Below are 21,724 nucleotides of genomic sequence, written 5' to 3' on the forward strand. Positions count from 1 at the left end.
TCGATAATCTAAAAAATCCGAGTACCTGTCAACAATTTTAGGTTAAATTTATCGTTAAATTGAAAATATACGAATTACTAAATATATTGTATTATTTACAAAATTAATAATTCTCTATTCTTCTCGTTCGCGTGAATACAAAAATGTTAAAGAGAAGATAAAAAGATTAAGCAAAGGGGAAAACGTTAAAAAGAACAAGCAAGAACTATGAACGTTTCAACGAACACGACAAACGGAAGGTTAACTTCGTTTCCTTACGAGTATAGCGAAGAGAACGAGGAAGATTTGTACGAATTGATAACGGAATATCTATTATTATCACCCTCATCGTTAAAAAATAATAAAATACCCATCGGTAATAGGATAGATTCGAAAAATGAATTGCCACTTCGTGCCAGTTTATTTCCACACGTTGCACCGTACATTGAATTTCAATCGCACGACGGGAAAGCCCGATACTTTCCCCAGGAAATTCAAGGACGTTTGCAATGGGATCTGACATCAACGACGCCAAATATCGTACGAAGAATCGTAAAAAATACGGGATTTCGATTGTCAACGGGTTGCGTCAATTGGTGCGGCACCTGGAACGAAATCATGTACACTTACAGTTTTTCGAATTTAAAAAATTACCAAAAGGTCAATCATTTTCCTGGATCATACGAGATCGGACATAAAGATCGTTTGTGTAGAAATTTTGCGAGATTGATGTCACTTCACGGCAAAAAGAGATTCGATTTTGTACCGAATACATATATATTACCCAACGATTTAGAATATTTATTAAAAATTTGGGGAAAAACGAATAGAAAGTGGATAATAAAACCGGCAGCATCGTCACGTGGTCGTGGCATCAAAGTTATCAGCAATAAAACACAAATACCTAAAACACGAAATTGCATGATAATACAACGTTACTTGTCTAAACCAAAATTGATAAACGGTAACAAGTTCGATCTGAGATTATACGTACTCGTTACGAGTATCGATCCATTGAGAATATATTTTTACGAAAATGGTTTGGTCAGATTTGCTAGTAACAAATACAAAGACAGTTTGTCGACTTTGAACGATCGTTTTATGCATCTCACAAACTATAGTATCAACAAGTACTCCTCGGATTACACCAAGAACGACAACGTGGATTCTTGCAAGGGTCACAAATGGTCTCTCAAGTGTCTTTGGAATCATTTTGAAAAACAAGCGGTTAACACGACTAATATCATCGAAAGGATACACGATATGATCGTTAAGACTATAATTTCCGCGGAAACTTGCGTTAATAATTTTTCTCGGGTTTATGCTAATTCCTGGTACAATTGTTACGAATTATTCGGTATCGACGTTTTACTCGACGAAAATTTGAAACCGTGGTTATTGGAAGTTAACGCTTGTCCTAGTTTACAAATTTCCTCGTTGTTGGACGAAAATATTAAAAGTTCACTCGTCAGGGATACATTGAATTTAGTTTGCTATCAAATACCATCGGAATTATCCAACGATTCGTCGCGTCGCGTTACGACGAAAAACGAGCGTTCAACGATTTGTCACGATTTTCGATTATACGAGAAAACGTTGACCAACAATGAAAAATTCAAACAATTACGATTTTTGTCGAATACAAAATTACGAAGTCATTATTTGAACGATATATTGAATGAATTAACGTCGGACGATGTAAGACGATTGATACAATACGAAGACGAATTAAATCGATTAGGTTCTTATAGAAAAATCTTTCCCACAAAGTATACTCACAAATATTTTAAATATTTCACTTACTTGAGTTATTACAATCGATTGTTCGATGCATGGGAGACAGCTTATGGTTGGAAAAGGAACGAGGCTGTTCACAGATTGCGTGAATTGTGTAACAAGAAATTTCATTTGAAACGTCACGATGATTAACGTCATTCTCCTCCTTATTCTTCTTCTTCTTTCTTGTCATTTTAATTTTGTTGTCGAGTTTTAACGAAATCTTCGTAAATTCGTAAGTGTTTCGAGGTAAAAAGGTTCTACAAAAAAAAAAAAAAAATATAAAAATTCATCTAAACACGCCACCTTAATCTTCGTGAAGCAAATAATGAGTTTCATGTCTGTAACAGTCAAACCCCCGGTTTAATAAATCTGTACTGACAATTTAATGTCTCTATTGTGACCGCGACGGTCGACTCAGTACTGGCAACTGAACTTGATTAAGTTAATACGAAAGGGGACCAGATTTCTTCGCTTCCGCCCTTTAAATTCAATTACTAACCAGTTCTACACTAGTTAAAACATCATATATCAGTTTTATACAGAGGAAGTACGGATTCGATGGGATTCGTTTATATATATATCTTCATCGTCCCTCAAAGGTCACCGACTTTCGGTTTTTTTTTGTTCTTTTTTTTTTTTTTTCTTTTCTTTAATTATACGTACCTACATGAAAAATTTTGTTTGTCAATTTTTCAATCCAATTATAATATTTTTTTATTATAAATAAATTATAGATATATTATTGCAATTTTAATAATTGTTAAACGAAGTATCTGAAATGATCAACTTTGTATAAATATAAATATAAATATAGAACGCGTTATTTAATATATTTTATATCTAATAGAAAAAGAAAAAAATATACGAGAATGGGTTAAAAAATGTTGCGACGATCTCTTTTACATCAACGAAAACTTTTCAACCCATTTACGTATAATACAAAAAAAAAATTGCATTTATGCGAGAGAGAAATTGTGAACAAACAAAGAAAAGAAAAAAAATGAAATAAACTAAACCAACTAACATTCTAAACCATGATCTTCAATTTATCAAACCTTGACGCGTACAAGACAAATATGTAAATCTCAATCTTAGATTCCCCTTTCAACAACCACTCCTCATTACTTTCTTTCAATTCACCCAATACGTATAAATTCTATCACACACACACACACACACACATATATAAAATTTCGATTAGAATTCAATAATTCGTTAACGCACAATAATCATTAAAATTTATTTAATTTTTTTTTTATAGACAATTAGACATAAAAACAAAGCCCCAAAAAAAGAAAATCTATATTAATAAAAAAAAAGTATTAAATATTTTAATCTCGAAAATTAAAAAAATAAAAAAAAATAAACCAAGTTATCATCGTGCGTCGTGTCATGGGTAACACAAAACATCGTGTAGTGCGAGATCATGCGTTCTTTGTAACCATGACTTATATACGAGAGGCAAATGATCGTTCGAAGACAATGGGCTCGGCACCAGTGCCGCGACGGTCAATGAATTGATATCGTTATTGTAACAACATAATAGACATATTTTCTTATTGAGATTGCAGTAACGTCGTACGTATGCGTGCTGCTACGTAAGTACGTGCCGAGCCGGCATCGTCTTTATGAATGTACTCATTCATACGCGAAGACTTCACGAGTGTGTGGTGTTGCGTAACAAACACGTAGCCTTCTACGTGTGTAAGGCTAAGGACCTCTTCTTCTTGACCGAGAGAGAAAGAAAGAAAGAAAGAGAGAGAAAGAGAGAGAGAGAGAGAGAGAAGTGGTACAGGGTGAAGAAATGACTTGCACTCTTGTAAGAAAGAAATGACTTTTAAAAACAATGGAAATATATATTCTTCAAACCCTTTCAAATAAAAACTTTGTCCTTTTAATTTCTGTTGTTTTTCTTTTTCTACTTTTCTTTTTTTTTCGTAAAAGAATTATTTTAGATTTTTTATTTTTAATTAATAGTATATAATTAATGTATATAATAAAATATATAAAATTTAATATATATTATAAAAATAAATATAATATATATATACTAAAAGTTCGTGCATTTATTGTGTTGAAATTTTACTTCGAAAATTCATAATGGATTGTTTTTGTAATATTTATTTTGAAAATATTCATTTTAAAAACACACGAACTTCTGATTTACTCTAATAATATAAAATATATATATATATATATTAGGGTGTTTCATTTTTAGGCAATATTTTTTTTTCATCTGTTATACCAGAAAATCTCATACTTTATGGAAAATAAAAAATATTGCCGCTGGGTAAAAGGTTTTAAGTCGAATAGCGGCTTAGCTCATTCAAAAATTCAATTTGCCATTTAAATAACACAGGAAAAAATTTTTCTTTGTTTTAATTGAATTTTTCACTGTCAAAAAAATTTTTTTCGAAAAATCCTTTTTATAGCTTTTGAAGGAAATTAAATTTTCTACAAAAATGTTTCATATGGTCGAAACCGTACGACCAGTTATTTCGGAGTTATAGCGCGTCAAACATGAACATATTTAAAAATAGAGATTAAATTCTATTTAATTACCAGTTTATTACATTTACATAAATAATTTAATTATATTATACATTTTAGAGCATGAACATTTTAATTTAACTATTGTCTCGTTTTATTCAAGCAATCGAATTATTATTATTATTATTAATTAATTGTAACTACTGTGAAATAGTAACACCCATGTACGGAAATCATATTTTCCCGCAAATTAAAAGTATTGTTAGTTCGAGATTTTATTGAGATTGGCGCTGTTTCCTATTTTTATCGATCTCTGCATTTTAATTTCCTTCAAAAGCTATAAAAAGGATTTTTCGAAAAAAATTTTTTTGACAGTGAAAAATTCAATTAAAACAAAGAAAAATTTGTTCCTGTGTTATTTAAATGGCAAATCGAATTTTTGAATGAGCTAAGCCGCTATTCGACTTAAAACCTTTTACCCAGCGGCAATATTTTTTATTTTCCATAAAGTATGAGATTTTCTGGTATAACAGATGAAAAAAAATATTGCCTAAAAATGAAACACCCTAATATATATAGTTAATGTATAAAACATTATATATAAATTATTATCGAAAAAGGGTAAAATCGTTTGACGTTTTGTATCATATAAAATGATAATCAAAAATGATAATCACTTACGTTTAAGATTTCTCTATATAATATGTATGTTTCGTATAATTACGTATATATATATATACGTATAAAACAAAGAAAGTAAAAACGATTAATGATTTCGACTCGTATTATTTGCAATTCGCGTGAGGATCGTAGATTTTTTTGCAGGTAAGATTAATAACGATCGTATATGATAGCAAACGAGAGACAAAGAGAGAAAGAGTTGGAGAGAAATCGTTGAAAACAAACAAAAAAAAATATTAAAAATGTACGATCCCATTTTCAAAGTATCACGGTCGAACCCGTCAAAAACTCGTTTCTAAATGGATGTTACCTTTTGACAGATACAAATTCGTTGGCTAAACGACCGATAATTATGGAAAATGTTGGAAGTAGGTACGCGTCCTACAAGCATTTGCTGACATACGTTGGCACATTTGCTTTGCTAGGAAGCAAAGTGAACGTCGAGAGCAACATTATTACTGTCTACTTTGTCCTGAGAAATAGAAATAGAAATAGAAATATAAATATAAGAGAGAGAGAGAGAGAGAGAGAATCATTTGAAGAAAATATATTGTATATATATACTAGCACATATGTCTTTCTGTGTATGTAATTAGCCTTCTTCATGCATTTATATCGTGATTATCCGAACAGTGATCGAGAGACTGGCTGTGCATAGTATGAACACTTTCAAGGTTTGCTTTCAACTCTATTTGTATCTCTAGTTTTTCTTGATTTTTATTTTTTTTATTTTATCTTATAATTTTTTTTTTCCTACATAAAAACATATCTTCGAAGGAAAAAAGAAGATCTAAATCGCATTAGCAATTTATTTACGATATTCGTTTGATCTTTTATCGAATATGCTATTTATTAAATCAGTATTTCTCAATTATTTTCAATGTATATTTTATTTGTCTCTTTTAACCCTTTTTACGAAACAAGAACGTTAATTATTATTTATTATTCGATAACGTATAATATATAGCACACGGATGACTGGAATAATTTTAAAAAATTATATATATTAATAATAATAGTGTAATATATTAATATAAAAATTTATATATAGATATATATATTTTTTTTTTATGTTGTAGAAATCCAACATCGGTATGGTAAAAGATTAAATCTTTCTCTCGTATGTCAATTATTTGTAAACAAATTATACAAATTTAAACACATATAATAATACATACGTACAATATAACGATGAAATATGACATATTTATATATATCAATTACCCCAGCAATATACACACACTTGCGCACACATGCATAATATTTGCATATTAACAAAATATGCACCACGCGTTTTATATACGGAAAATAAATTTTATACCTATCTAATATCGTTCTAACATCTTTCGTTGTTCGAATAAAACTAAATACGAAAATAACTAACGTATACACTCGACGGGGAATAACGAACGAATACGAAGGTTAACGTGTTTTCAAGTTCAACGGATAGATACTTAATAGAATAAAAACAACATACAACACACGCCTGAGGGAGTGGGGTTTGTATAGATGTATGTATGTATGTATGTATGTATGTATGTATGTATGTATGTATGTATGTATGTATAAACAAAACATTTCGATTAGTTTTTAATCTCTACTTTAATTTTCCCTTCTCAGCTTCCTAGCTTCCGGCATGACGTCTTTTATACGTGTTCCTAATTTAATTATTATACATTTTTTCATTTTTTTATCTATTTTATCTCATTTATCTCTTCATTTAGATTTATTAAATGCAACGTTTCGAGATACAATATACTATTTTATACTACATTCATTTTTACGTATACATCTTTATTTTCTTTTTTGCTCGTTTATATTCTATTGACATTTTAACAGTGATTAATTTAAATCATTTTTCTTTATATATTCGATCTTATTGCGTTGGTTATTTCTGCGAATTATCGACGATAGATAAGAATAAGACTCAAGAATTTTCGTATATTTTTAATTAAAAAACGTTCATCGAATTTTAATATTTCAATTATGTACGTTTATGCATATGCATGATAAATATCATGAAAATATTTCTATACAATATTGTTTTCTTCGAACATCTAATTATTTTTATTTTATATATATACATACACTTTAACGGTTACATATTATACAGATATATATAAATTTGTATACATACTACAACGTTAAATCATATATTTCAATTAAATCTTTCAAATTCTATGTTTTATGCATAATACTTAGACATTATTTTGGAAATCGTATAAAAATAATTAGATTATGCATACATCAAAATGAATAATTTGAAAAAATAATAAATTTATATTTGAAATTGTACATAATTACTTAACGAATAAAATGAGTTTATAATTAAACTTCTATGCTTCTTGGTGTTAACCGTAATTCGAAAATAAAAATATTAAACCTTTCTTATTCTTTATACATATAAATGAAGTAATACATATAAATGAAGTGATTTCAACACCTTCAATAACAAGCGGATACGAAAGTAAAGAAAAAAAGAAGTCTTCTTTACTAGTTAGATCGGTTTGATCCATTAATCTATCGTCCTCACGTTATATCAATATTTATAGTCTCTCTTCTAATCTCCAATAGGAAGTACCAATGTTAGTATACGTCGTATGGTGTATCGTGTAACAAGGATAAACTATTTCTACGGAGATCGCGTCAAGTATCAACGTATATTATGTACGTAAGTACAGCACTAAACGATGCGGGCAGATGGGTAGAAATCCTTTCAATACCCAACACCTACACATAACACATATACATAAGCATGCATACACGTATACACATTCATTATATGCAAGAAGTGTCGGATAGAAGAACCCACTCTTTCTCAAAGGCACACACCACACTATAAGATCGATATCGCATTGAATTTACATACAAGAAAGAGAGACACGCGTAAATTCTCCCCTTGATTTCTTACGCTTAGAAACTTTCTTGACAATCATCGATCATTCTCTACCTTCATTCGTTTAATCCTACTTAATCATAGTTTTTTTTTATTTTAAATCGATGTATAGAAAAATATTCGAATTAAAATTCGTTGCTAATTTATTTTATTTTTTTTATTAATTTATTTTATTGCATTTTCGTTTAATATATTATTATTGGATAGAATATTTAGTTTAATAATAATATTTATTTTTGGTATATACTTTTTTATTATTATAAAATTATTTATTTATATAGTTGTTTTATACATTAATGTATGTGTTGTTGTATTGTTAAAATGATATAATGAAATAACTTTGTAATTAAAAGATAATTTAAGAGTAAGAGTAAAAGTAATATGATCTATTATTTATATATAAATTTATATCTATCTATCTATCCATCTATCAATTAAATATAACATATATTAATATTTATATAGAAATTTACGAATAAATCAAAAATTTGATAATATTTAAAAATATAGAAAACAAATTTGAAATTGGAAACCAATAGAAAATTTGCATAATTCTCTATAATTGATTGTGATTTGATTTAATGTAATATATAAATTCTAATAGATAAGAACGAAATTTAAATAGAATAATATTTTGTTGTAAATCTAACATTAAATAAAATCTACAATAAACCAATAGAAAATTTGCATAATTCTCTATAATTGATTGTGATTTGATTTAATTCAATATATGAATTCTAATATATATGAACGAAATTTAAATAGAATAATATTTTGTTGTAAATCCAATAATAATAAATCTAAAATAAACTAATAGAAAATTCTGTATTACACTGATAACAAATATGCTTTAATAGATATAAAAAAAAAATCAAAAGAAATGAAAGAAAAAATGTTAAATGCTTGCTGAATTCGGCAGCGGTGGTGGTAGTGGGAGGTTGGGGTGGGGGCGGGGGCGTGCACGGTCTCTCGATAACGACTTAATAAACCACTGTGTAGCTCGAGTTGGAAAGTAAAAGAGAGAAAGGAACAAAATAAGAAGAATAAGAAGAAGAAGAAGAAGAAGAAGAAGTAGAAGAAGAAGAAGAAGAGTAGAAGGAAGGGTCGAGGGCACGCGTGGGGTAGACAGGCGTGCGCGCGCGCGCACGCATGCGAGAACCGAGCACACGAGCACACGAGCACACGCACGCACGCGTTTATTCTCAGGTGCGTCGCGTGCCCCCCATCCACCCCACCCACGCGTCCCACGTTTAGTATAACCAACACTATACCAAGCGTTCATCGTATATATATATACATTTATATGTATATGTATGTATGTATGTGTGTAAAATACGTATCTACTTTCTCGTAAACTTTTGTGTTATCTTTCCAAACGAAAATTAACTTATGAACGAAATTGAAATTGTTAATGTTTCAGAAAGTTGTTAATGTTGTTTTTAAGTCTCATTAACAATAGATAAATGATAGTTTAGATAGATAATACGAAATGGCATTAATTGTTGATTGAATCGTGTTTAATTGAAAAAATAATTAGAAAATAACGTGAATAAATTTATTTCGAGATCGAACTGATCTCGATTAATTTTTCGATGATTGGTCGAATCGTTTCGCGCGATACTGAAGAAACACGAAAATAGCAAGCACGTACGTACGATGACAGAGATTTTAAGTACAGTAGAAAACGCGTAACCGGAAGCTTCGTTCTACGTGTAATAAATAATGAAACGAATATTATACGATGGGACGTTCGGAACACTTGTAACGTAACCAATGCTCGAACACTATACATATGTATCATTCTTGTTACTTATTATATATTTACTCATAAACAGTTAAGTCTCTTTGAAAATTCTTCTAAAAAAAAAAACAAAAGAAATAGAAATAACTTTATCTTTGATCCATCCATTCCTCGTCTCAAAAAAATATATACTTTTACTTATTTTTTAAATATTTTTTCTTCAAACAAATGAACAATATAATATCGAGATAATATTTTATTCGTTAGAAACAATTATCAAATCGCAACTTGGCCCAATTTACCGACAACAATTTACATTATTAAATATTGATCTTTTGTTATAAAAATTCTCACAAACTATTGCTATTTACGAATACTTTAATCAAACTTTCCTATTAACACTAAACCTATCTCACGTGAGGTCAAATTATCGCGTTCTGTAATTTGTAAAAAAAATACGCTAAAAACGCACAAAATGTATGTTATTAATTTCTAAATAAAAAAATGTATAAAATCTTATTCTCTTATATCAGTACATATGATAATTTTAAACGATCGTTTGACCATTTACGGTAAAAATAAGTATACACGAAATATCGGTAGGTTTAGTTTATAACATTAAACTTCCTTATATTACCTAATAATATAATATTTTATTACATAAACAACTAACTCAGAAATAAGTATACTTCATTTTAATATCTAATTATAATCAAACATATATATATATATATTCTTCTACATACTATATTTAAATAAAATACTCATTTAATATCAAATCATCTATATATATATATATATAAAACGATTACAATTGGATACATTTATATCAATACATATCATTCATTCCCAATTTCTTTATTATGCTTTTGCAAATGAGTGTACCTACCTACACACACACATAAACACACATATATAGAACGTAAGAGAATGTCGAATAGAGAATCCCAAGAGTCGCGTGCGACGCGGCACGCTTGCTTTTCCTACATCCTCCAACACTCCTCTCTCACTCTCTCTCTCACTCTCTCTCATTATTTATCTATCTTACTGTCTCTCTCACTCTAATCATGATTCTTAACGTGCTCGTACATACAAAATAGAGAGGCCATTGTTTCAGCATCGTAATAATCCAGCTCGTGACGTCTATCGTTCTTTCCACGTACGTGTGTTATACTCTCTCTCTCTCTCTCTTAAAACTACTTAATTTCATTTTCTTTTTCTTTTCGTAGTCTATCCTGTTTCTCCTAGCAAAATCCTATGTGTACTTATTTCTTCTTGGTTGTTCCTATTTGCGTGTAAAGACGCACGTCTTGAGGCTGCGTCTCGGGGCCGAACGCTCCTACGAATCTCAATCAACTTCCCACATACTTTCACGGTGCCTCCTCGTTTCAACTCGTAAAGCGAGCTTTACTGGTTTTATCGGTGCGAACGATGAATATTGTCACGCACCTTATTCCCATCGGTATTACCTATGACGATGCTACCCTAACACTCCCTATCCCTCCCCCCCTCCCTCATCCACCGGACGTCCATTTTATTTTTATTTTTATTTTTATTTCTTTATTTTCTTCTACTATTTTATTTTCTTCTTTCAGTTAGATACGTCGAATGAAAAAAAATCTATCTGAGATATCAAGAGAAGAAAAAGAGATTTTAATTATTTTTTTTTTCTACTTTTATAAGATAATTATCATCGGCAAATTAATTTTACACAACGTATACGTAAATTCGATATTAAATACATTTTTCAACGATCTATCCATCAAACTCGATATTTTCATACTAGATTTACTTTAAAAATCATCATTTATTCTAATATTATAAATCGAATAGAAAAGAATTATTAAAATCTAAAATATATCTCATACATAATTAATGATTTGGAAAATGTTCTAAACTAATCTAAAAGAATCCTTGATCTCACGTTAAAAAAAAAAAGAAAAAAAAAGGAAAAGAAAATAGGAAAAATAATATACCGGGAGGATAAATTTCTTGGGTGGAATATTATAAAGGGTATAAAGGGGCACGAGGGTGCCACGAACACACCACGCGCTTAACGTATATAGGAATGCATAAAATATATACATGTACACATATATATCTACATATGCGTGTGCGATGCACGTGCAAGCGTGTGCTCGAAGAAGCGTGAAGGTTGTAGAGAAAAATTCCTATGGGCTTCTTCGGTTCCCACGAGTAGGGTGCGTCAGGTGGCGAGCGTGGGGTGCGCACGGTCCTCCCCTCCCCCTCCCCCTCCCCCCTACCATCCCCGTCCTCCCCCTCCTCTCTTTCTTCACCCCTGTCGAAATAGATGTAAAACTCTGATCGAGATAGTTTACTCTCTCTTTCTCTCTTTCACTTTTGGTTCTATAAGCTCCGCCCTGCTACCATTTTCGGCACGCATCCTGCACGTGTACTACGCATTTTAAAAGTACGTAGGACGATTCTACGAAATCTTTTGAAGTAAGAGCTATTCGTCAAAAGGCTTACCGTTCTCGTTTCTTTTTATTTTTCTTGTTCTTGTACTTTTTCTTTTTCTTATTTCGACCCTTGGCAATGTCACCCCTCCTTCTTTCATCGTCGTTCTATCAACCCCTCGTATCTTTTGTAACACGCGAGAAAGGGACGGAATGAAATAAAAGGTGGAGGGGGTGGTTGGGTAAAGGAATGCTTTACGTTTTCTTAAGATTCTTCTTTTAATTTTAATCAAAACGTGTGTTAGATTAATGGAGATGGGGGTTAGGGGTTGGGGAAAGTTATTAAATCTCTGGCTGACTTTTAAATAAGGGTGAGTCTCGAAAAACTAGATTCCATTGGAGGGGAGAGGTATTACTAAATCGTATTTTCTCAATTAATTATCCGTTTTAAAAATTAAAGACGACCTGACTGACTATTATGACTTCCTTCCCTTCCCTTTACTTCCCCCTTCTCGTAAAGTAATTAAATCAAAATGACGCGGCTATTTGTAAGGATCGTCAAGCTCGGTTAATTAGGATCGTAATCGAGAGTATATTACGTTGATATTTGTTTTTTGTATTTTGTTCGAGTAGTGCATCAACAACGACCACCTAGTTTCGTATTCATGATACTTTTTTTTCATCATTTTTAAAATCAAAATATAAGATTGATATTAGAAAGATAATTATGACGAAAATTTAGAATAATAAATGATGTAAATAACAAATTTGTCGAACAAATGTGTCTCGAATAAATAAAATTGCAATTAATGAATTTTTATTTGTTGATAATATTTTTTACAATAGGGAGGTATCCGTGAAGAAAGAAATAAAAATAAAAAACTAAAAAGACGAGGCGAGAGAGAGAGAGAGAGAGAGAGAGGGGTGTAACGAGGTAAAAAAATCAGAGGATGTAACTATTTACACACATTTACATGGATTTACATGGATTTAAAGCGTGAAATCATTGTCGTCGTAGTTTCGTTAGCAAGTAAGAGACAGATTAGAAAACGTTCTCGTTCTCATGAGAGAGAGAGAGAGAGAAAGAGAGAGAGAGAGAGATCATTTCGGTACTGGCAGACGCGTTTTTGTACGACGGCGGATCGAACCGTGCGGCCACAACGCGGGGGAGCATTCCCACGAGAGAAAGACACCAGACAAAATTATTATTAACGCTTGAAGAAGTCGTGCTTAAACTCTTATGCACGTCTTATTATCTTTTTTTCTCTTTTCCCCTTCTTTTTTCTTTTTTTTTTTACTTTCGTCTTTCGCGCTCTCTTTCGTTTCTTCGGTTGCAAACGTCACCGATATCAACTAATTTTACTTACTTTCTTTTTTATTAATACATAATATATTTGTATATAAGTATATATATTTTTCTTTTCACTCGTCGTTACACTTATTAGAAGAATTTGAAAAAAAAAAAGAAAAAAAACATTAATCAGGAAATTTTATATAAAAAAAAAAAAAAGAGAAAAGAAAATACGACCTGATACTACAACGATCCGTTTGATTTCCCTTTTAGATTCTTTTTTCTTCCTTTTTCGTGCACTTAAGAAGAGGAAAAAAAGATGTAAGAAGTGTAATTATAATATTTAAAGTATTAAGTAATCTAGCCCCGCCGCCTTATAATCTTTTTCTCATGTTTCTTTTCGATATATTTTTTTATTACAATCGATCGAAAAGAAAAAAAATCAAAAAAACAAAACGAATAAATTTATACCAACGAATAGTAGAAAAACAACAAAAAATTAAATCCCAACCTAGGAAATAATTATCCAAACTATTACAACATCGGATCGAATTGTTAAAAGTTGGTAATAAAAAAAGAAAGAAAAAAAGAAGAAGGAAGGTAATAAAAAAATAAAAAAAAATAGAAAAAAAAAATGAAGGGAAAAGATCATCTCACCTATTCTCTGACCGGGTAGCTCCGGTAGCAAACACCACACACCGGGTCCCGCCGCCACCCAGAAAAGTTGTCATGGGTTGCAAGTAGGTAGGTAGGTAGGTTGGTAGGTTGGTTGGTTGGTTGGTTTATTGGTGGGGGTAAAAAAAAGATCGGATCGCTAGTAAAGAAGCTCGAAATGCTTCCCACGTAATCGAAACGTGCTGAAAGCGTGCTGCTCGCGTGGCCGTTACACCAGAAAGAGAGAAAGAGAGAGAGAGAGAGAGAGAGGAGAAGGACGCACCCAAAGAAGACGGAACCTTTCTCACGAACGAGAAGAGGACGTCAGGTGCAGGACCTCCTTCAGGAAGTACAACGGTTCCCTTTACAGGGATTCGCGACTTCTTCTACCTTCCCACGCTCCTCCAGTTGTAACGGCCAGATTCGGCTTGTCCTCTCTTAAACCTACCCCCCCCCTCTCCCTACCTCCCTCTCCACTTTGCCACCGAACTTCTTTCCCCCCACTCCACTCCACCACGAAACCCATCATACTCCCATCCCTTTCTTTCTTTTTCATACTACTATCCTTTCCTTCTTCTTCTTCTTCTTCTTCTTCTTCTTATTCTTCTTCTTCTCCTACTTCACTGATATTTTTTTGTGCGTGATGAACGGCTTCGGAACATCGGAGATGATCGGGATCTTAAAGGGGGGAACAGTGGGGAGGAGGATAACCATCCTTATGGACCAAGCCAACGAAGGAAGGCGCCCATGTCATTATTCCTAATTACAGGAAATGCTTCTTCGTATGTTTTCCTTTGGAAAAAGAACTATATATATATATATATACTCTTTTTGGTTTCTTTGTAAACATACACACACGCGAGTGCAACTTCGATATAGGAATTTTTCTTATTTTATAATAATAATAATGATAATAAGTCATATGTTTCGTGCACCAATTAGACGTACTGAGAAAAAGGAGCTTCATTAGTCGCATATATTTACGAAAAAGGAATAATATTTGCTCTGGATAGAAATTTCATTGTAATGATATTAAAAATACATATATATATATATATATTATATATGGATACGTAGAAAAATGATTTGTTTTTTTAAGTAAATTAAAGTAGACACCCAGGTACTCTTTCTTCTACAATCGCGTGTTCTTTAACGAGCATAGTTACCAGTTGCTAAATTATTTCCGCTTCGAGAAGGATCCCTCCGTTCTCTTATTTCCCCTCACCCACCCCCTGCCCCCTCTCGACTCCTTTATACCAAACCGGATAAAAAAATATAAAAGAAAAAAAAGAAATGGTCGAGAGTCGATGCAAAAGTCGTTTACATTGGCAAAACGACATTTCCCGTTTTATCTCGAAATATATGTGTGTATTTACGTGTAAATATAGATATGTGTCTGTGTGTATGTGTATATGAGTTTACGCAAAAATATATTTTTATCTTGGCGAAGAACTAATGATCGGGTTGCGATCGGAGAAGAATTTTTTTGGTGACTCTTTCGTTGAACGCCATTTATGTCCTACCGTTCAAACCTTCGTACCTTGTCATCAGCGAGAAAAAAAAAATACTTTTAAACACTTGATGTGCTTCTTTAACTACTTCGCAAGAAGATTATAGTAAGATCAACGAAATTCGTCTCTCCGAATTTACTTTTACACTTCGATCTTCCGATAGTAGGCAAAATTGTGTATACGCGTATATATAAGCAATTATGTAAGAATCGTATAACATTTTTTTCGTAAATCTTTATGTCACACACTCTCTTTTTCTTTGACTTTCTCTCCAGGACGTAGATTGAAAGAATATATATTTCAAATTTTTATATTTTTTATTTTATTTTTTCATTCATTCATTTATCTAACGTCGCATTAACCATCCTATTCAACGATCAAAGAAATGATTTATAATTTATTATACAATGATATTGTAAATAAATTAATTAGTGAATCGGTAACAGTATTAAATTGTCAAAAACAAATTCAAATTTTATTTTTTATATATTTTATTTTATTTTTTATTTTATTTTTTCATTCATTCATTCATTTATCTAACGTCGCATTAACCATTGTATTCAACGATCAAAGAAATGGTTTATAATTTATTATACAATGATATTGTAAATAAATTAATTAATGAATCGGTAACAGTATTAAATTGTCCAAAAAAATTCAAATTTATTTTTTCTATATTTATTTTATTTTTTATTTTATTTTTTCATTCATTCATTCATTTATCTAACGTCGCATTAACCATCGTATTCAACGATCAAAGAAATGATTTATAATTTATTATACAATGATACTGTAAATAAATTTATTAATGAATCGGTAACAGTATTAAATTGTCAAAAACAAATTCAAATTTTATTTGTTATATATTTTATTTTATTTTTTATTTTATTTTTTCATTCATTCATTCATTTATCTAACGTCGCATTAACCATCGTATTCAACGATCAAAGAAATGATTTATAATTTATTATACAATGATATTGTAAATAAATTTATTAATGAATCGGTAAGAGTATTAAATTGTCCAAAAAAATTCAAATTTTATTTTTATATATTTTATTTTATTTTTTATTTTATTTTTTCATTCATTCATTCATTTATCTAACGTCGCATTAACCATCGTATTCAACGATCAAAGGAATGGTTTATAATTTATTATACAATGATACTGTAAATAAATTTATTAATGAATCGGTAACAGTATTAAATTGTCAAAAACAAATTCAAATTTTATTTGTTATATATTTTATTTTATTTTTTATTTTATTTTTTCATTCATTCATTCATTTATCTAACGTCGCATTAACCATCGTATTCAACGATCAAAGAAATGGTTTATAATTTATTATACAATATGATACTGTAATTAAATTTATTATTGAATCAGTCAATAATTGTCAAAACCAAATAATATTAAATATTTTAGAAATAATAAATATAATAGTTACGATTATTTGACGGTTAAAATATCGAACATTGCACATACGATAAACTAATATAAAGTGTAATATAATTAACCGACAAGATAATGATAAATATAAATAATTTGTTGTTTCTCTTAATCTCGTTTTCTTTCTTTATTTCTCTCTTTTATATTCTTTCATTAATATTACTTTCCTCCGTCAGCCAGCTGGAAAGGATATTGTCGAAAGCAGACGGAATACGCTTATTCTCTTCGCACCTCGATCAAACTTGTCCAAATTCTCTCTCTCTCTCTCTCTCTTTTCTTTTTCTCTTTTTATTTTTTTTCATTTCTTTTCTTTTCTTTTCCCTCCTCGTTTCACTCGATATCGTGGGAATTTCGTTTGGCGCTTCGAAATATCGAAGATTCGACTCACGAGCCTGAAAACGGAATCGACCTTTCGTCCCACTTTCATCTTAACCACGCGACAGACACGCTTTCGAAGAGAAGAAGAAGAACCCTCGGACACGACGCATCGTGACTACCGTTTACGACGACGAACAAAAAGGAACGTATTCACATACACACACACACACAAAATATATATATATATAATCAAGAAGATAGTACAAAAACAAGAAGAAGTGAAACGAATTACGTTTGTCTCTTTATTTCATCGAATCTTATCAACGAAAACAAAAATTCATTCATAATTTTGTCAATCCCATTTACTTCGAATTTTTCTATTCGTTTTCTCATTAAACGGGTTTAATGTTATATCACCATCGTATTTGGGTGATAAGTATACTTCCATAGATGAAGGGGGGTCATGGGGGATACGGATGAAGACATTCTTCTTGTTCGAGTTAAATCAAATTTTCAATTGATATTTGAAAAGGAATATTAACATTAAACGTATCGATATTTAATTTATACCTATTTTTTTATCGTGTTACAAACAAAAAACACATATATTTTCATATAGAATGAGATTTTAATTCAATTGTATAGCGAACAATCTTATTTTATTTGGAAATGAATAATACAGATTTTATGCGTTTATTTTGAATTGCTTGACGTTTTCTTTGGCCAATCATGATACGTTTAGTGTTAATTGAATAAAAACTGAAATATAAATATACAATATACAAAAAATAAATATATTATATAATTTGAATTAATTTATATTTATTAATTTATATTACGTAGTTCGATGAAAAATTCATCCGAATCACGGTGGACGACAAACGTATTCACAAAAATAACAAATTAAAATATTGAAATATAATGAAAAATACGTTATTCTATAAGATATCATCTAAATGAATAATAATAATAATAAGACTCCTTCTTCATCGAACTCGTTTAGTATACGAGATCATTATGATACCTCGTTACGGTACATTTGTATAGAGCTGAGTGAGTCATTGAAAGGTAAACAAGAATTTACCGTTCAACCACCGAGACAGTTAAGAGACAGAGAGCTATAACCATTTAGGTAAAACATCTATTCAATACCTATATTAAGAAAACAATACTCACTATAATCAAACGCCCCTTCAATTATTCAAAATAGAAAATACAAGAACCGTGTCATAAAAATATCATTAAAAAAACAAATCTGATCTATTTCACAATATTCTCTGCCTCCTATTAAACAAAAGAACAACAAAATCTCTTTAATAGAACAACAAAATGTGATAATAACAATAATAAGAAAGGAAGAAGGGAAGAAATATATTGTAAACGTGGATAAGTTAAATCATAACTATAGGTTTCTTCTTAAGATGAAGGCATTGGCAATGAAGAAGATGACTTGAGAATAGAAAGAGATTGGAAGGGAGGAAAGGGAGGAAGAAAAGGAAGAAGAATAAAATGAAATAAAATAGAAAGAAGAATATAAGAATAAGAATAAGAAGAAGGATCAGAAGGATCGAGATCGCTAGGTTGAAACGTAGCTGTTCGCGAGCACGCGTCGGCCACGCTCCTGGCGCGAGACTGGTAAGACAGGTATTCGAAAGTACGTGTGTGTGTGTGTATGTGTGTGTGTGAGAGAGTGAGTGAGAAAGAGATAGAAGTTGCCGATCGGATCGGATCCGATCGTTAGCACACCATCCGGTCGCGTACCTACGGCCAAGGCGCGGGACAAATGGAGCCTTTGGCTTCTCTTAAGGGTCCGCAGAAGGCTTAAAGGGAACGGGGCTAGGGGTATTTGAGGTTGGGGGAGGAGGAGGAGGATAAGAGAGGAAGAGAAGAAGAGAAGCGGGATCCGTGCCCGGTTTTATCGTGGGAACGAAGCGGCCGTCGGCGGTGAAGCGTTTCAGGAAGCGTTCTTCTTCTTCTCCGAGTGTTCCGCTCTCGCGAACACTCGGTTTCTGCTAGCTAGTTTGCGTTAGTTTGACTTCTCTTTTTCTCTTTCGAATCAGTTCTCTTTCTCTTTCTGTGTGTGTGTGTATGTGTTTCCTTCGAGACGACGCCCACGCACCAATCGGATGCCTCGAAGCACGAGAAAATGGGCCCGTTTCATCATCAAACCATCCACGAGGATTCTTCTTATTCTTCTTCTTCTTGTACTTGTACTTCGTGCTACCGTATTTTAACGTCGTGTATTTTTTGTTGTTCTTGTTGTTGTTGGTTTCTTTTTTCTCTATTAAACTATCTCTATTCTATCATCTTTTTCCATTATTATTTCATTTAGCTTATAAAATATCAAACGTGTTTTTATTCGACACAACCGATTACTATTACTTGCTTCTTTTTTTACCAGTGCCGTTTATTCGACCGAAACTCAACGGTCAATCATTTTTGTTCGTTGCGCATTATTTCGCGTTTCGTCAATTATTTATCTTACTTTTTTTTTTCCCCCATTTTTAATACAACTTTCGTCGATTTTTCTTTTCTATCTCTCTTTCCTCATTATCTCCGGGTAGATTTATATTTTTCGTTAGAACTTTTATCGTTAGACCGAAACTGACTTGGACTCGATTTTTTAGTTTCAATTTTTAATAATTAGTTTTTTTTTTTAATTCAGATATGCTATATTCTTCGCGAAGAGAACTGTGCTTGTTCGACCGAAACCACCATCTTACATTACCCATTCTTGTTTGTCTACTTTTTTACCTTTTTTTACCTTTTTATGTTTCATTTTCTTTTATTTTCGTAGTTTGCAAATTTCTTCCGTTTTCTTTTTTACTACAAATGCATTATATATATATACATTTTTTTTTTATTAAAACTGTTACTACTCGGACTCATCAAGTACCCGATTATGTTTTACCCGAGTAATCTACCCGTAGTACCCGGATATTTACTATGTTTCCGGTAATTTATATTTTTATACGAGATAATAAAGGTACGAAACAATGAATTCATTTTCAATTAGATATATCGTTAAATCAAAAATAATTATAAATAATGACAAATATCACGAATTCGTTAATTCGTGATAGAATTAATCCATCACGTTTAATACGATTATAAAAATTAGTAAATCGTATTGTCTGCAATAATAATGTGTACAATATAAACAAAACTTTAAAACCAATAAGATTTGTATTTAATAATAAAAGACTTGCTAGACGGAATAATTTCGAATCTTATAAAAATAAAACCAAATACTTGAATACTTAATACTTAAATATATGAAATATCCAAATAAACCCAATAGCAATAGTTATATTTTTCTTTACACGAATGTAATAAAATATACAATACGCGTTTAATAATATATCCCTAATTAAATTGAAAATAAAAAAGAAAGGAAAAAGGAAACTTAAAAAGAAAAACACAATTGTACTCACGTGGCAAAGTAATAGGCATATTCGCGTGCACGTTTCTAACCCATAGAACATAAAAGACTATAGAAAAGCTGTTCGCGAGCAACAAGAAGAGAAGAGAAGAGAAGAGGAACGAGCCCGGCGCCGGATACAGGGATCGTAGATTAGCAAGTACTCTTACAAAAAAAAAGAAAAAAAAAGAAAAAAGAAAATAGAAGAAGTAAAGTAGGAGAAATGGTCGATGGTTTATTACCGATAGAAAATACGCGACTTTAATGCTTTGCCTGTTGAACAGCAACGGTAAGTCTTATTGATAAATGCCGACAAAGAAAGAGACATTACACGGTATCATCAGTCCTATCTTCGAAAGATGTGAATTTGTAACGTTACATATATTTTTTCTTTCATTTCTTCATTTTCTTCTTTTCGATTTATATTTTCTTTTACATTTTATTCGATAACGAACACGCATATTATCTGATAAGACTCGATTAACGATTTCCGTTGAATCGTACCACAAACTACTTGTTAGTTATTTAATTGAACTACATATCACAACTGTATATATAATAATATAAATAAAATAAAAGGAAATAAGGAAAAAAGAAGGTTAGATGAATTTTTGTCAAGAACGTAACTACGTAGAATATTCTTGGTCACGATTAATTATGTATACGCGTACGTGGGATGGAATACCAATCAATGATCACCTAATCGTTTATAATTTTTTCTTTTTTTTTTAACAGATTTATTCGATCGATTAATCACAATTCACGTGGGTGTGTGCGAGTGTGTTGTTGGGATACTAACGTAGATAGAAAATGTCGGAATAATAATTCTCCTTGTTAAAATTAATCGATCTTTGTGTCAATGTATAATCATAGCAATACTAATCGAGTCATCCCCTCCCCCCATTTGCCGAAAAAAAAAAAAAAAAACATTATTTACCGTTCGTTCGAGAAATTGAAAATTTTTCACGTCGAAAACTTACCGACGATTATTACGACACTAAACAAACCAGTTTATCAAAGGGTTACAAAAGACAGAGAGACCAAAAAGAAAAGATCGACTTACGAGTAACCCGAGTGAGAAAAAGAAGAAAGAAAA

The 21,724-nt window shown here is 31.1% G+C and overlaps 1 protein-coding gene across 1 annotated transcript; it reads left to right on the top strand.

Annotated features, from left to right (window-relative positions):
• The first annotated feature begins 573 nt into the window (after window positions 1-573).
• LOC122519399 (tubulin polyglutamylase TTLL4-like) lies at window positions 574-2,031 on the top strand. Its single transcript, XM_043638804.1, has one exon. The coding sequence runs from the start codon at window positions 598-600 to the stop codon at window positions 1,906-1,908; it is 1,311 nt and encodes a 436-aa protein (XP_043494739.1). The 5' UTR covers window positions 574-597; the 3' UTR covers window positions 1,909-2,031.
• Window positions 2,032-21,724: the final 19,693 nt, after the last annotated feature.

This window comes from Polistes fuscatus, unplaced genomic scaffold (assembly GCF_010416935.1).
Source record: "Polistes fuscatus isolate 324 unplaced genomic scaffold, CU_Pfus_HIC Scaffold3, whole genome shotgun sequence".
In the NCBI taxonomy this organism is placed as follows: domain Eukaryota; kingdom Metazoa; phylum Arthropoda; class Insecta; order Hymenoptera; family Vespidae; genus Polistes; species Polistes fuscatus.

Excerpts from the sequence above, each read along its gene's own strand:
- LOC122519399 (XM_043638804.1), top strand. The coding sequence starts at position 598 with ATGTACACTTACAGTTTTTCGAATTTAAAAAATTACCAAAAGGTCAAT.